The sequence below is a fragment of the Chrysemys picta genome, chromosome 1 (genome assembly GCF_011386835.1).
Source record: "Chrysemys picta bellii isolate R12L10 chromosome 1, ASM1138683v2, whole genome shotgun sequence".
NCBI classification, from domain to species: domain Eukaryota; kingdom Metazoa; phylum Chordata; order Testudines; family Emydidae; genus Chrysemys; species Chrysemys picta.
Genome location: NC_088791.1, coordinates 248,253,922 through 248,271,205, shown reverse-complemented (window position 1 = coordinate 248,271,205; position 17,284 = coordinate 248,253,922). Strand labels below are relative to the sequence as shown.

The 17,284-nt window shown below is 48.3% G+C and overlaps 1 protein-coding gene and 1 long non-coding RNA gene across 4 annotated transcripts in view; one reads left to right on the top strand and one right to left on the bottom strand.

The window, feature by feature from the left end:
* The window catches only part of IRS2 (insulin receptor substrate 2), a 37,170-nt gene extending 22,952 nt beyond the window's left edge, over positions 1–14,218 (bottom strand). For 2 of the 3 annotated variants that reach the window (XM_005302988.5, XM_005302990.5), the window contains exon 1: positions 10,521–14,218. In XM_005302988.5, the coding sequence (XP_005303045.2) occupies positions 10,521–13,947 (3,427 nt within the window). In that variant the 5' untranslated portion in view covers positions 13,948–14,218. Of the gene's footprint in view, positions 1–7,640; positions 9,479–10,520 lie in introns of those variants that run through there. The other variant, XM_005302989.5, reaches the window with a different exon arrangement.
* Positions 14,219–14,359: 141 nt separating this feature from the next.
* LOC135980805 (uncharacterized) lies at positions 14,360–15,911 on the top strand. Its single transcript, XR_010597708.1, has 2 exons — positions 14,360–15,128; positions 15,810–15,911. It is a non-coding gene; the product is annotated as an uncharacterized LOC135980805 (long non-coding RNA).
* Positions 15,912–17,284: the final 1,373 nt, after the last annotated feature.

Sequence of the window (17,284 nt, the reverse complement as noted above, 5' to 3'; positions counted from 1 at the left end):
ACTGCAGAAAACATAATAGTTTGAATAAATCCAATACTGTTGTGAAAGTATTACACAATACACTGTTAACCACACGAATCATATCAAGTATCATATACTTCCATGAGACAATTTTGGTTTTATTCTTGCTGTTTAAACAACTTTCAAGTGTCATGTGGTAAGTTATTATGCTTGCTTACTTTTCATTTTCACTTGTCTTGAACTACGAAAGCCAAGTCACTCTTACTTTCTGGTACTCAAGCAACAGCACAAAAGTAGTTTGTGTCTTCTCCATTGGACAATTAAGTTTAACTGCCCCCAGAAAGTGTTTCATTGGATTTTTTGTAATCTATTCCTATCAGGTTGCATACAACCTTTTGTCAAAAAAGGCCTCTAAATTCTCACCTTAAATAGTTTGAGAATATATCTTTTAAGAACCAATTTTAAGAGGTGTTAAACTCTACCGAATGACTGCATTAGCTTTTATTTAAAAATAATACACTCCCTGGAGAACTGAATCAGAGAAGCAAACCTAAGATTAATTAAATTTTATTCTATCCAATTCAACAGTTTTCATTGACATGATTTTATAACTGTTACTGGAATGAATTATTGATGTGTTTCTGTCTTAAATCATACCTACAGTATTACTGCAGATCAACTTTAAATCACCTATATCTTTGAAATAGATTAACACTAAGTGAAAGCAGAACATTTCATATTCTATACTCATCACCATAGCATTTAAATCACATAAATATTGTTAAAGCATCACTTGAAGAAGTTGTACAAAATGGAAAATTTGCCCTTATGGTCTACTGTTTCTAAGAAATTTCTGCTGTTTCTGCTATCAGCAAGTTTGCTATATTGGCATTACATTAAAGCCTCCATTTCTGACCCCTTCAAACAAAAACAAACTGCTCAACAATGTCTAATCTGTGTGTCATATCATCCCGTTTAACTCTATACAAACTCAGGGTAATATTTGGATAGTTTTTAAATTTAGCATGAATATCCTGGCCTACTTAAAGGACACCCTCTCCTTGGGAAAGCCTTCCACTAAAACTGAAGATATCCTCCATCTTCAAAACAAAAACAAAAAAAACTTTAATGCATAGGAAAAGTTAATGACGGTCAAATTAACAGAAGATGGCCCCAATGACATGATTGTAACAGATGGTGTTGCAACTCAATAGACCCAGAGATTCTGCTGTATTCTGCAGCCACAAATACAACATTAAGGTATAATGAAATTAGGGTTACCATTCGTCCGGATTCCCCCAGCCATGTCCGGCTTTTTGAGCTAAAAATAACATCCGGGGGGAATTTGTAAATGTCCGGCAATCCTCCTCCCCCCCCCCCCCCCCCCCCCCCATGCAGAGCGCATGCAGCTAACAGGGCAGCCGGCCGGATGGTGCCACTTACATGGGGCTCCAACAGCCAGAGAGAGCCCCTCCTCCGCTTCCCCTGCATTTGCAAATCGCCTCCGGCAGTCTGGAGCTCCTCCCCCGCTCCTCTGCCCCTGCTGCCCAGCGTGCGGGGACGAGCAGCAGGGTAAGGGGACCAGGGGGTGGGAGAAGGGGCAGGGAGGTTCTGGAGGGGGCAGTCAAGAGACCGGGGGGGATCGGGAGTTCGGGGGGGGCTTTCTGGGGGGGGTGGATAAAGTTTTGGGCAGTCAGGGTACAGGTAGGGGGTAGGGTTCTGGGGGGCAGTTGGGGGGGTCTTAGGAGGGGGCAGTTAGGGGACAAGAAACAGGGAGGCTTAGGTAGAGAGTGGGGTTCTGGAGGGCAGTTAGGAGCAGAGGTCCCAGGAGGGGGCAGTCAGGGGACAAGGAGCGGGGGGGCGGGGTTGGGAGTTCTGGGGACGGGGCTGTCAGGGGGCAGGGGTGGGGAGAGGGATCGGAGCAGTCAGGGGACAGGGAGCAGAGGGGTTTAGATGGGTTGGGAGTTCTGGGGGGGGTGCTGTCAGGGGATGGGGAGTGGTTGGATGGGACGTGGGAGTCCCAGGGGTCTGTCTGGGGGTGGGGGTGTGGATAATGGTTGGGGCAGTCAGGGTACAGGTAGGGGGTAAGGTCCTAGGGGGCCAGTTAGGATGGGGGGAGGGCCTCAGGAGGGGGCAGTCAGGGGACAAGAGGCAGGGAGGCTTAGGTAGGGGGTGGAGTCCTGTGGGGCAGTTGGGGGCAGGGGTCCCAGGAGGGGGCAGTCAGGGGACAAGGAGCGGGGGGAGGGTTAGGGGTTCTGAGGGGGGCGGGAAGTGGGAGGGAGTGAAAGGGGCAGGGGCGGGGCTAGGGCAGGACAGGGGCAGGGCTAGTGCGGGGCTCCTCCCGTCCTCTTTTTTGCTTGCTGAAATATGGTAACCCGAATGAAATAGACATTCTTAGTTTTTAGTACACCTTTTAGTGGATCTGTATAACAGTATCAGAGTGGACTATGCGTAACTATTTCAGCCTTCTTGCAGCCACAAGTTAGAGAATTCCGCATGGAAAACCCATTCCTCTTTAAAAGAATTCCACTACAGGTTACTAGAGAGACAAGGTGGGTGAGGTAATACAGGTTACTGACGGATGAATTGCTAAAGCACATTTAGCTAAGTTATGAGGGTGTTCTGACTGCCTAGATAGAGCTATTAAATCCAACGTGGGCTATCACTCTATTGGATGAGAGAACAGAAAATCCTCTCCCTGATGACACAGTTCATGATCTTCAATCATAATTTGTCTTAAAGTGGCTCACAACACACTTCTTCTAAAAGAAGGATATTTTAGACTGTAGAACAATTCTTTAGAGTACCATCTCCATTGTCTTTCCTAAGATATTTCAGTCCCTTGTTGAAGGACAAATATGTTCCCTATTCTATTTAGGCTGTGAGCCCAACAGTGGGCTGACAACCCATTGTCAACAGTGAGGCTGGGGTAGGTTACTACAGCGTACTGCTTGTAATAGCAGGTGCATGGCCCTGGGGCTGCCATCTGCCAGGAAGGAAGTATTCTCTTCTAGGATGCTGAAGAGACTGACAAATAATGTAAACAAAACACTGACTCACTCGTAATCTGTGGAATCAAGCTATTACATTACTAGGTATTTTTCAATGTAGCTGTTATATGGGCTTTTCCTTCATCTGTTTAACTATTTCAATATGCTGTTTATTAGAATAAAATGCTCTTATAGGTTACTTACATGGGACAGCTATTCTGTGTTTATTGTATAAGTGTATGTGCCTCCCGTATACACACATGAGCTACTTTTTTTAAAAACTGTAGAGCTTGTTAAATTATGAACTCCGGTAAAGATACTATAGCTCCAATGACTGAACTGTTAATTACCTATGAACAGGCAACTCTAAGTGTCAGCTATTTAATGAGTTTATCTACAACTGAGTTAATGGCTTATTTCTTAGGAATGCTATTGAAATTAGCCATGATGTGGGAAGAGTACTAATACTTCACCAAAACCTTTCCCCCACACTTTGTCTGTCTAGTTGGTTTGATTGTACGCACATTGGGGTAGGAATTCTTTGGATATGTATGTACAGAATCTGATCTCAGTTGGAGACTTTAGTCCAGACACTACTGTAATACAAATAATAAATAATAATCTAACACAGAAAATATCTTGAGGGACAGTGAAAGCTCTATCTGAATTCCAAGCAGAACATACTAATGCAAGATCTGTAACTCAAAAAGAAAATAATTTGTCAATAGTTTTTAAAAAATTCACAGAGGTATTCCATTTGAAAAGTATTTCCCCACTCAAAAGTTTGAAATCTGCTTCCTTAAAAGAAAGACAAGGTGGGTGAGGCAATATCTTTTATTGGACCAATTTCTGTTGGTGACAGACATGAGTTTTCGAGCTTACACAGAGCTCTTCTCCGAAGTTTGTCTCTCTCACCAACAGAGGTTGGTTCAATAAAAGATATTACCTCACCCACCTTGTTTCTCTATAATCCTGGGACCAACAGGGCCACAACACCACACCACAAAGAACAATGGAAGCTATCGATCCTTAAAACGCATTTACCCTTCATTGCATTCAAACACTGGCATTTTTTGTACATTTCCACATAGCGCAGGACGACTGCCATTTCGTTAGAAAAATTTTAAACATTTGTTTTGGAAAAAATTATATGGACCATACAAACTGATATGGGGGGGAAAAAACAGGATAAACTTTGGGCCTGTTACCCTTGACTGTGTTCCTTTAAAAGTATTTCCAACCAGATTGTTGCCCATTAGATTCAAGTTTAAAACAAACTTCTACACTTTTGATTAAATCAAGCTATTTTTAGCAGTAGGTTTTCATCTACAATACCAACAGAAACATATTTGCATGTACATGAATAAATATGCAACTTAGCAGACAAGTCTCCACATAATCATGCATATTGAATAGAAACTATCCACCAACATGCTAAGCACCAGCGTCTAGCTGTCTACACATTAGGGGCAGGATGCAGGTCTACCTAGTAAAACTAAAAAGTAAGTTGCTATACATGCTATCAGTTTACAAATCAATTAAGTATTTTATCCTTATGCAGACACAATAAAGAACTGAGGGGGAGGGGAAATTTCTATTTATTTCAGTGAGCTTTAGATCAGGCCTTTAGAACCTAAACCTGCAACTCTTGCTCACACCAAAAAAAAAGATACTAAATTCATTAAGAATTTTGCTTTAGTAAGGGCTACAAGGTCAGCAAGGCTACTACTCACGTGAATTTGGATTTACCTAGTGCAACTCTGCCCCTGGTGACCTCCTTACAAACACATACAGAGAAGCAGCTATAAAAAAAGATAAAATAGCTATATTTTTTTAATTCAGAGAAGCAATGTGACACTTAGAAAAATAAGCACTCAAATAGCAGGGTTGTGGGTACCAAAATGAGAACCTAGAGCTTGATACTGCACTACTGAAATCAGTGAATGCTACTGACTTCTATGAGCATAGAATCAGACCCAGAGATAGCATTTGCTTGAAAATGAACTCTTGAATCCTATGAGGAATTAAAAGAATTACACCTCTACCCCGATATAACGCGATCCAATATAACACGAAGTCGGAAATAACTCAGTAAAGCAGTGCTCCGGGGGGGCGGGGCTGCACCATCCGGTGGATCAAATCAAGTTCGATATAACGCAGTTTCACCTATAATGCCGTACAATTTTTTGGCTCCCGAGGACAGCCTTATATCGAGGTAGAGGTATACTACTAAATATTAAATGAATCTACATAGAAAAGTCTATTAGATAAATTTTGTCTATTTGTTTTAGATGGTTTATTTTATGCGTTTTGCTAATATATTGAAAAATCTACCAACTCTCAGCAAAATGCTGTCTTCACAATTTCAAAAAAAACCACAAAATAGATACACTCATGGACACAAATACAGTCCACAAGTAAAGTATGTATATGCACAAACATATTACACCACATGATGGTCTTTAAAAAAATTAAAAGCAGTTAAACATTTCTGTAGGATTTGTTTGCTAGATGGAAAAGACAGACATTTTGTTAAGTGCTCTTGCTGCTTTTGAGAATATCTGGCTTAAACTGAAAATACCTGGATTGTATATACAATACTTTAACTTCCTAATGGGGGAGGAGATCCATTACTTAAATTGACTACAGTGTACACATGCCATGTTTCAACTTTTAAACCAGCTTCAGTATTTCAATATAATGATATTTTAAAAAATGGTAAAACCAGCACAAAAGATCCAACATTATTTCCTCCTTGTAGCGGCCGGGGAGGTGGGGGGGGGGGGGGCGCGGATGCATACAAAATATGTCCTAATACTCTTTCTGTTCATACATTCTACTTACAACACAAGTGAATGCTAGTCTCTGCAGCTATCTTGAAAGAAATCAGATTATCAGAAACAATCAACCTAAGCATTTCCTCTGCCTTGAGCAATGACTACACTGGTTCACTTTAGAACAAACCCACCATTCAACTTAGTCTATAACTATTTATCTTAAATGATTCAAAATAACCATGACAATCTTCAAATGTTTAGTGCAAATAAATATAATTTAAACTATAATAAGAAATAAAAGCCAAATACATTTATGGGTTTTGGTGTTTTATCTCATTTTTAAAAATCTGACATCCATATAATTAAAACAACTGAAAATGAAATTTTTAAAAAAGTTCTAATTTAATTATACAAAATGTAGTTTGCAGTTTGTATTTTATAGGTTATGCTGCCAGATTTGATACCTAATCATTTCATATTACCTCTACTAGAAGAATGCAATCTGAAAGAGCAGTAGCACATTTTCCAACAAACATCTAAGGTGAAACTGGAACTCTTAAAATTTTAACTGCAAAGTAATTTATAATCACAGCCATATCAGATATAAGAGGTAATCCAGTTCTTGAATCTGTTAATTCTGAGTTATATAACCCACTGCATGGCACCAGATCAGTAAGAGCAAATATTACATTTAGTAATAATTTATATTAAAAAAAATTAGGCTTTTAAAAAAAGATGTACAAAGCTGTATTTGAATGTTTTCATAAAATTAACAAGACATTTTGATTAAAAGATTATTTTTATACAGGCAATTAAAACATTTCCCTGCAGTTTCTGAACCAAACATTGTGGCAATCAGTATATCAGAACCAAAAAGTGAAACTGACTTCTCTAGTTTTATTGTCCAAACTGAACACAAAGGAAAAAGTAAATCAGAGTTTCAGTTTTAACAATGTGAGAATTTTCTCTAGATATGACGTTTGTACTGTTTAAGCATATTCATAAAATCCTTACAAGAATTATGAGCTAGTGAGACAGCATTTTACCTATTCTCAAAGACCACTATCTTACTTTATGATCATTTAAAACCGATGCATTATAGGTTATAATTGAAGACCCTTTTTTAATAAATCAAGAGGAAGTAAAATGGGGCGCGGGGGGGAGAGCCAACAGACCTTAATAGGTAGGTGCACTATCACATGTATTTGCTGTCACACTTTGGAAAACTTAAAACAGCACATGTTGTTTTGGAAAAAAACAAAGATAATGGCCCCAACTGTAATATCCTTAACCAGGCAAAAAACTTCCAATTAAGTCAAAACTCAAACACAATTACTACTGAACTTAATGAAAATTTTGCTTAAGGATTTCAGGTTAAAAAAAAAAAAAATCACAGGTGAAATCCTGACCCTATTAAAGCCAAAATTACTAGTGACTTCCAATGGAGCCAGGGTTTCACCCAAAAGTCAGATCCTCAGTTGGTGTAATTTAGCACAGCTCCAGTGCAATAAACAATTTACACCAAAGGAGGAACTGGGTGAAAATGTTTACATAAGCAAGAAAATACATAATTTTGTGTGAACTAATGTTCTTTTGCAAAAGGCTTGTTATTTCATACTTAGAAAGCTGTATGCTAACTGATAATCAGCGTTCAACAAAAGAGTTTCCAGCTGTCTAGTAAAAGCACTATTTTATTTATATTTCAGAAGAAGGCAAGTACTTGTTAGACTCTCACAGGCCTGCACACTTTCAGAGTGAAGCAGAACTAAGTTAACTGATAAATTCTGAATGACCTTTTTATTTTTCTGTTTGAAGCTATGTTGGTTTTGTTAGCTTGCTCTCATCGTAACAGGATGATACTGGCTCAAAATTCCAAAAACACACTATTCTTTAAAGCAGACAGGCAAGTTACTGATGAAAACCAATGCATCTTTATTTTTAAAGTCACATGATTAATTTTGTTAAAGGGACAAAAACTCAAACACAATATTTACCTACATAATATATCTATAGACATGGGAAAGCATTTGAACTGACTATGATTTTACATTACATTTTTACATTGAAATATTAATTTCCTGATAAACCAAATAGAATGAACTTTGTTTTTTTTTTTACAAGATACGTGTTTTTTTACAAGAGCTCTTCACGTTACTTCTTTCTAAAGAAACATACATTTCAGTTTTAAAATTGCTCCAAACAAAACTGTTAATTTCTCCTTAGCTTTGAAAGGATAAAGCTAGTTCCCACTCAATGGCTTTAGTGATTCAGTAAAACAATTAGTACAAACAGCAAAGTAAACAATTCTCATCACATCTAATATAGGCTACCTCCATGGTAAATTATATATAGTAACATCAATTAAAAATCATCAATAAACTTTAGCCAAATCATTCTGAACTGCCACTGTCTTAAAATAAGAAATGAGAGTTAAACCAGTACCTAGTATGCTTAATACATATACATATATTTCTATAATTCTGCATGTGTATTTCATCATAAAATATGAAAATCCTGTTAATCTTACAAATTAAAGTTCTTAGAAACTCGAATTCTACTGTGAACAGTACTAGTGATCTTTAAGAAGTAGCGGTAGTAGTACTGTAAACAAACTTCAATGTGGTTATGTAAACAAAACCAAACTAGAGCTCAGGAGTTGTAAATGTTAATAGCTCCACTCAATAGCCCACTACTGTACTTATGCATTCCGTTAGGTAATATTCTTGCACTTTCCTAATCACACTGCTCTTTTTGTTCAAATTAATTCACTAAAAATACCTGTAACATACAGCCTCCACTTTAAAATATGACCTGGAACACTGATCAACAGTTATGCAAAGTGTTTCTTAACTCTTTGTCCTGAAATTGGCTACAGTTCTTCCTGAATACAGTGAGTGTAATTATATGCAATAGGCACACACGTGTGGGAAACACGGAAACCTCAGGGAAACAGAATGGCAGAAATAGTCATCAGCTGTGCCTTCTACATTCAGCTCAACACCCACTGATGCTGATCGTCACTGCACATTTACATGCATATAAGAAACAGGAAAAGGAAGCCCACACACAAAAGAAAATATCTGAATAATCTTCAGATATTTTATAACTACTAGAATTAAACTGTTCCCACCATTCACCGTTCTCTAAATTCATTTAGCTATATTTATGTTTTTATTAACTTTATCAGAGATGTAGTGCCAGTTTCCTCTTATTAGCTAAGTGAATGGAATTTCCACAGTTTAATCCAATCTGGATGCTGGGAGCATTTAAATCCAGTCCAGGTTTTCCCCCTAGGCAGAGTTCCCTCCCCCCCACTCTCTGTCCCCTTAGGGTCTGCAGTTTGGAGGATACTGTGGAAGTAGTGCTTCCCCAACATAGGTTTGTTATGTAGTTGGGGGCTGTAGGTGGGTCAAGCAAAACTCAAATCTTGTTAAACTCAAATTTACAATTAAATACAAGAGAGCTCATGATTTTACTGGAACATAATTCCAATGTACAGGCCACAGCCAAATATTCTTTATATAAGGCAATGGAACCAATAATTGTAGCATTCACACTGATTTATGCCAAACCATGTAAATCCTGAAGCCAGTTTAAGCAAAACTACAGATAACTGACAAATCTGTCTCTGTCCTTAACTCTCCCATTCAGTGTGTTCATCTTGTAAAAATTCTGATATTTCAGTCAACAATCCTCTCAATTAGGTTCAAAGCTTTTTCCACTTTCATCTCTTCCATCTTTCTGCACTTCCTATAAAAAAAGAACATTTTCTTCTTCAAAATCAACAAGCCAATAATAAATGGAACAAAAATCTCTACAAGGGGCTGTCAGAAATGGCTACTTTTTACTTAAAACTGATTATCTGTATGAAAACTATAAATATGGAAGTAAAACCTTTGTCATTTCAGCTCCCTAGACCGATAGACACAGTTGATAGGTACACACAGGTTAAAAATGCCCTGGTGCAATAGCAAAGAGGACCCTGCAGTGTCTCAATCATTAACTTTTAATCCTTCACATACTGTCTGTTCCTGGCCTCCCCAATTATAACACAGACTTTCCCTCTTGCTAGGAAGAGCTTTCTCTAGCACAACTAGCACCTCTGGAAAGGAACAGCTACATGATTAAAACAGAAATTCTCTCTCAAATTAAGCTTTAGATTATTTAGGGTTGTTTTTGTCTTCAAGCAGCCTGCATTTGCAATCCATTTGAAAAGCAAACCAACACTGGCCATTGATACTGTGATTCAACTGGCAGCTGCAATGTAGCTACACATCGCTATTGGGTAGGCCTTTAAACAAAATTTGCAAACAATATGTAACCCTCAAACACGCAGTGACTCCTGAAAAGATCAATGTTTTCACATGCTCACTGCAGATTTATGCCCAAACTTTCACAACAGGTCAAAATACTTCAGAATAAATATATTAATCCTTCCGAGGTTGTTCTGTTTTGACTTTTTCAGATAGAGGACCAAGGATCTTTTGGTAATCTGATGTGCTCCCTCGCTGTCTTTTAACTCAAGCTTTATAAACTCTTAAACAAACACTTTGAAAAATCTTCTGTAACTGCAGTTCTGTAGCATGTCCAAAATATAGAAAACTGTGTACTCACTAATTTGGGTTCCTGTAAAGAGGAAGCACTCAACATTTAAGTGTTTCCTTGTATATAGATATTTTATTTGGAAAGTTTACAAAGCTGAGAAAGAGAGATAAACCATCCCCCTCCCAATACCGCAACATACCCTAGAAATACAAATAATAGCACATTGGGAGAGCGACCTACTACTCACCTTTCACAGCAGTTGCTTCTTTCAGGTTGTGGGATAGGAAATCTATGCTGGCATAGGCGCTGGTCTCAACTCCATTGATGTCCCCATTCATGGGGTGCCTGCCTTTGGGTCTGACCTTGTCACAGTTCGCCAGGCTCCCATCCACCACGTCTATGGCGATGTAGTTGAGGCCGTTCTGGAAGCCAGCGGAGGTCTCCCGGCACATGGGGCTGCTGCCCTGCTCCTCCTCCAGGCCTTCGCTTTTCCTGAGGGACACGTTCTCCACCGAGGCCGAGTTGTGCCGTTTGGGGTTATGTGCAAAGGAAGGAGACACGGGGGTCACAGTGGTGGTGGAGGAGAAAGTCTCCGAGCTGTGCCGCCGGCGCCCCTGGGGATCCGCCCGGATGACCTTGGCCCCGCGGTTGGGGTCCGGGGGCGGGCTGGAGAGGATGAAAGCCTCCACCCCGGCCAGGGTGAGTCTCTTCACCCCGGCCGTGGGGCTGGTGACCCGGGCGCTTTCTGGCTTCTGGGCGATGGGCTGGGGCGGGGTGGCGGCCATGCCGAAGGTCATCTCGGTGTAATCCCCCCCGTCGGGCGGGCTGGACAGGCAGGCCACCCCCACCGCCGCCTGCAGGTAGAGCCCGTCGGGCCGGCCGCGGCTGGCGCAGGACTCCGGGGAGAGCGCCTCCAGGGAGCTCACCGACACCGTGCCCGCCTGCGAGCCGAAGTCGATGTTCATGTAGTCGGAGAGGGGGCAGCGCCTCCGCCCGGCGCCCGAGCCCAGCGAGGAGGCCGGGCTGTCGGCAGGCAGGGAGGGCGGCGAGTCGGCTGCCGCCGCCTCCCCGAAGTCGATGTTGATGTACTCGCCGGGGCTCTGGGGCTCGGGCGGCAGGGGGTGCTCGTGCATGCTGGGCAGCAGCGTCCGCAGGGTGTCCAGGGCCAGGCGGCTGGGCCGGACCGCCCGCGGGCTCCGCTGGCTCAGGAAGCTCTCGGTCCGGCTATGCCGCAGCGGGGAAGGCACCGTGTGGCTGGAGGGGGCGGCGGGGCGCACGCCGCAGGCCGGCTCCTCCGGGATCAGCCTGCCCGGGGAGCTCATGAACACGTACTGGTCACTGTCCTTGGCCGGCTCCTGGCTGGGGCAGGAGCGGGGCAGGGAGCTGCAGGCGTAGGCGGCCTTCGGCGGGTCTCCGCCGCCCTGAGCCGGGGCGAAGAAGAAGTCGGGCGGGGTGAGCGAGGCGGCGGGAGGCCCGTGCGGGGACATGTTGATGTAGTCGCCGCCGCTCAGCCTCCCGTCCGAGCTCTCCACCGACAGCCGGGAGCCGCCCCACATGCGCATGTAGCCGTTGTCGTCCGGGGAGCTCTCCCCGGGGGAGCTGGTCTTGTAGCCGCCGCTGCCGTTCCCCGGCGAGCCGCCGCCCGCCCCGGCCCGGGGCTGCAGGATCTGCTTGGGGGCGGACACGCTGGTGGGGCTCATGGGCATGTAGTCATCGCCGCCCCGGCTGCCCGGCCCCAAAGCCGCGGCCACCCCGGGGGTCATGGGCATGTAGCCGTCGTCCCCTCCTCCGCCGCCCCCTGCCGGCGGCCCCAGATTGGTGCTGCTGCTGCCGGAGCTGCGGTGGGAGCCGATCTCGATGTCCCCGTAGTCCTCGGGGTAGGGGGTGTAGGTCACTTTAGGGGAGGCCGCGGGGAAGAGGCGGCCGGAGCTGCCGGCGAAGGTGGCCCGCATAAGGGTGTACTCGTCCAGGGAGGCGGAGGAGACCTGCGGGGGGGCGGGCCGCTGGCGGCACGGCGTGGTCAGCGAGTAAGTCCGCTTCCTGGGGCCCTTGTCCCCTGCCAAGTCCGGGCAGGGCCGGTAGCAGAGCCGGCCGCTCTGGGGCCGCTCCATGGCCATGTAGCCGTACAGGTCCGCGCCGCCCCCGGGGTCCCGCACCGGGGGGGTCTCGGCGATGGACTCGGGCGTGTTGCTGCGGTTGCTGGCGGTGGAGAAGGGCCGCAGGTCGCCGCCCGGGCTGGAGCCGTATTCGTCGAAGGACATGAAGCCCGGGTCGCTGGGGGAGCCCGACACGGAGGCGCTGCCGCTGGACGGGCGCTGCGGGTGGGGGGGCTCGGAGCCGAGCCCGCTGCTGGAGGAGAGGCTGACCGGGCTGGTGGCGGAAGGGGGCGAGTGAGACACGGGCATAGACATGGAGCGACTATTCTGCAGGCCGCCCCCGGCGGGCACCGGCCCCAGCTTCCCCCCGGACTTGCCGCCGCTACTAAGAGTGTGCGAGCGGCTCAAGGGAGTCCGCACCGGGCCGGGGCTCATGGGGCTGCCGGCGACCGAGCCCGCTCTGCAGCCATCCCCTTCGCTGGCCGTCCGCACCCGGCCCGGGGTGCCCTTGGTGCCGGCGCTGGCCCCGGCCGCCAGGCTGTCTGTGCGGGAGCGGCGCAGCAGACCGGTCTGGCTGGGCGGCAGGTTAACCATGTGGTGGTGCCGGCGGCCGGGCACAGTGATGGGATGGGTGGAGGAGGCTCCGGGGCCGCCGGCGCCCCCGGAGGAGGAGGACGAGGAGGACTGGCTCTTGCTGCGGGGCCGGAACTCGGACAGCTCCTTCAGCGCCTTCATGGCCCCCAGGATGGTCTCGTGGATGTTCTGCGCCACCACCGAGTCGTCCGCCTGCATCCAGAGCTCGCCGGGCCCGGTGGCCGCCGACCGCCCCACCTCCATGAAGAAGAAGCTGTCGGAGTGGCCGCAGCGGCGGATGTTCATCAGCTGCAGCGTGACCGAGGGCAGCTCGCAGTTGAGGCGCACGAAGCCGATGGTGCGAGCGGAGAGGCAGAGCCGGTGCACCCCGGTCAGGTTCTTACTCTGCCCCAGGCCCTTGGGCTTCAGCGTCACCTGCCAAACCTCCCGGTAGGCAGCGCTGGCTGGGGCGATCAGCCCGTAGTTGAGGTCCTCGCAGCCGCCGGTCAGGGAGGAGGCGGCGGCACTGCAGGAGGAGAAGGGCGAGGAGAGGTGGCGGAGCGGGGAACTCTGGCAGGCGGCTTTACCCTCGTTGAGCAGATCGGTGAGGGCCCGGTACCAGCCCTCCTGCTCCTGCTCGTTCTCGGCCGCCACGGCGAAGTACTCGTCCTTGGTGTAGAGGGCGATCAGGTACTTGTGCTTGGCGTCCGCTCGCTTGTTGATGTTGAGGCAGGAATCCAGCGCGATCACCCGCTTGGGAGCCCCTGACTTGTTCTTCCATTTCTTCTCGTTCTCGTAGTACTCCAGACGGGCGCCCCCCGCCCCCAGCTGCTCCTCCCCGCTGCCGCCGGGTCCCCTGAGCACGAAGAAGCGCTTGTGCCCGTGCTTCTGCTTGCGCAGGTAGCCGCATTTCCTCACGCTCTGGTGGTTGTTGTTGTTGTTGAGGTTAGGACCAGGAGGGGAGTTCAGGGGGGGCAGCAGCCCCAGCAGCGTGGGGCTCGCCATCCCCAGCCCAGAGCGTGGGACAGGGGGCTGAGTTCTTAGCGCCCTGGGGTGGGGACTTATTCCCCTGGTCCGCGGAGCTGCTGTGACCCTGGCTCCTCTATAAAACGCGGTAGTGATGGTGCTGTTGCCGACCTGGCTCTTCCGTGCAGTCTGGGCTTGCTGCTGCCCGAGGTCCTTCTAGATCCTGGGCGCTGCTGCTCTCCGGATTCTCGGAGCTGGTCGCCGCCGCTGCTGCTGCTGCCTGTCTTGGTAACTGTTTCACAGTAAAGTAACACATTGCGCACCAAGGGCTGAACTAAAGAGCAAAACAACACGTGACCCGCTGAGTTACCGAAACGCTCACACACAGAGACGGGGGGGGGGGGGGGGAGAGCCAGAGCAAAGGGGGGCGAGGCCATCAATCCGCCGCCAGCTTCCTACGGCATTGGGTGCCGCGCCGGGGAAATGATAGCGCTGTGCACCAATGGGGATGGGGGGAGGACGCCGAGCCAAGGGAGGCGGGTTGTTATTGGGTTGTTCGCGTCTCCACCCTCTTCTCTCTCGGTCTCTCCCTCTGTTTCTTTTCCCGCCCACACCCTCCCTCCTTCTACGCACGCTAGCTCTCGCCTGCCCCGTCCCCCTGACCCCCGCCCCGCGCAGACACACACGGGAGCTTGCCTAAAACGCCAATCTACCGTGAAGCCCAGATAGACACGCGAGGTAGTCGGGGGGCTGCAGAGCCCGCTGTCACTGAATGAGCATGTTAGCAGGCCACCTCGCCGGGGGCGGGCTCCAGCAGCTTCGCACCCGATGCAGAATCAGTGACCGTACAGTAGAGGTGAAAATAAAAAAAAAAAAGAGGGGGGGATATAGGGACCCGAGCGTGTGACGGAGGAAGCTGAGCCGGGCTGGTGTTTACTACTCCGGGGCTGACAGACGAGGGGAAGCTTTCCGCCAGCGATCGAGAACGATGGACAGTTTTCCTCACAAGCAAGAAGCTACAGCGTGGGCCAAAGGAGAGGTGCTAGAGCTGTCCATCTCCCCATCTAACCAGCCTCCCCCACCTCCATCACCAGACGTGCCGCCCCAATCAAGCCGGGACGCGGCTAAGGCTAATGGGCATGGGATCAAAGCCCAGGCAGTAAGAAGTCCTGCCCTGGACAGACTGACAGATACCAGAGGAATCTAGCTTTCATGCTTTGGTAACGCTTGTGTAGCTTGTCATGGCAATAAAGCTCTGTTGCCTTGCCTGGTCCTCCCCAGTATCCCCCAGGCAACAGAGCTTCCCTGTGTTTGTCTCCCTTCCCACTCCACACACCAAAGTTTGCCGTCCTAGCGTGCTTGTCCAGCGCCACGCACCCCTGCGAGGGTGCTTGGTCCCTATGTCCCCCCAGCCACATATCTCCGCCCCCCCCCATCCCTTTCCCTGCCTTCTCTGCTGCCGCATACACCCCTCTGTGAGGGCCACATCAGAACTTGCCAGGTCTCCCCGATCCCTTCTTGCCTTCACACTGGAGAGTGCCTGGTCCCCTGGGGAGTGCCCCTCTACACATACACTGGAGCACTGCCACACTCACAACGCACTCGCTGGGTCTCCCACCCCCGCCTTCTCCCCTCCCAGGATCCAGAGCCTTCTTAGCAGCCTCCCCTAAATCACTAGGCATTCCCTGCCCAGTCCTCCCCCTCACGCCTCCTCTAGCTCCCCCTGAACCCGTATAACAGCGCCCAGACCTCCTGGGCCCCCCTCCCCCTCTCGGGCATTTGCTCTTGGCTCGCCCCCCAGGCCCTACACAAAGTAACGGAGAATCGAGGGGGTAGCGGGGTGGGCAGCTGTTTCTGCTAGTTTGTCATTGATCGGGGGCTTGTTTGCCTTCTCCCCACAGTTGCTGTGTCTGTGTAGCGAAGAAATGCCACCTGGAGAGTGAAGAACGCGGAGTGGGGGGGCGTTGTTCATGTTTTAATTAAGTAAATTAATTGATCGCCGTGTTTTGCGTTGCTGTGTATAAGGGCAGCGTTCGTGTTTCCTCGCGAAACAAAGCCAGCCGCACTGGGGGATTAGAGCACATCGAGGCAATTAAGTAATGAGAGTTGTGAAGGGGGCGTGTAGCAGCCTCACATGCTCCCCCCCCCCCCCCCCTAGTGTTTACGCTCTGGAAATCTGCCGCGGCTGCAGTGTGTGTTTGCTTTGCAGGCTGTGGCGAAGGTGCGCGCACGAGTCCATGTTTTTCCAACCATTACAAATCCCCATTCCTGTGTTGTGTGGCTCTGTTTTCCACGGTTACGTTTTACGGTTCATCTGTGTGCGATGGGATCCCGGCCCTTCTCACCCTTGTTTGTGCAAAGCCCCAGCTGATGAACGGCTTTCAACGAGAGGAGGTCCCTGCTTGTTTACGAGAACCAAAATTAGTCATCTCACTGGACTTACGCGCACAACTAACAACAAACGCCGGGATCAATATGCCCCTTGCTTATACAACAGACACCGGAGGGAAGGAGGAGGGGGGCGGAACTGTAGAAGCGGGAGGTGATTTACCATCCCATGTCCCCTTCCCATTGCACCCCTTTTGTGTGTGGCAGCACGGAGACCAGCAAAGATCTCATTTCTCTGTGTGGGGAACGGGGGGGGGGGGGTGACCAGACAAGCTCTGTGATGCGTGTATGTAGGGAGGGGGCGGTCGGGAACAGGGGGACCTGGCTAGCTGTGCAGTGTGGGGGTAGGGGGGTGGAGAAAGAGTGGGAACCAGAAACGATCTGTGATGTGTGTATATAGGACAGGGGTAGGTGGGGAACAGAGTGGGACCAGAGAATATCTGTGATGTGTGTATAGGGAGGGGGCGGCCGCGTGGGGGGGAGGAACAGAGTGGGAACCAGAGACGACCTGTGAAGTGTGTGTATAGGAAGGGGGCGATGGGGAACAGAGTGGGACCAGAGAATACCGGTGATATGTGTATGGGGAGGGGGTGGTGGGGACCAGAGAATATCGGTAATGTGTGTATGGGGAAGGGGCGGTGGGGGACAGAATGGGAACGAGAAACGATTTGTGTGATGTGTGTATGGGGAGGGGGCGGCCGCGGTGGGGAACAGAGTGGGAACCAGAGATGATCTGAGGGGCCGGTGGGGAAGAGGGGGCCTGGCGAGCTGTACGGTCTCTGGGTATGCGGGGTGGGGAATAGAGGGGGGGCCAGACAAGCTCCGTGGTGGGTGGGTGTATGTATAGCCCCCATGATAGAGAAAAACAAAATAATTGCTCGTGCAACATAAAACACACAGTGGTGGAAAGGGGAAAAGTTATAATAAGAGTCTTAGGATAAAGAAAAAAGCATTTATTGAAAACCTCTAGCCCAGGCTGTTTTTAATC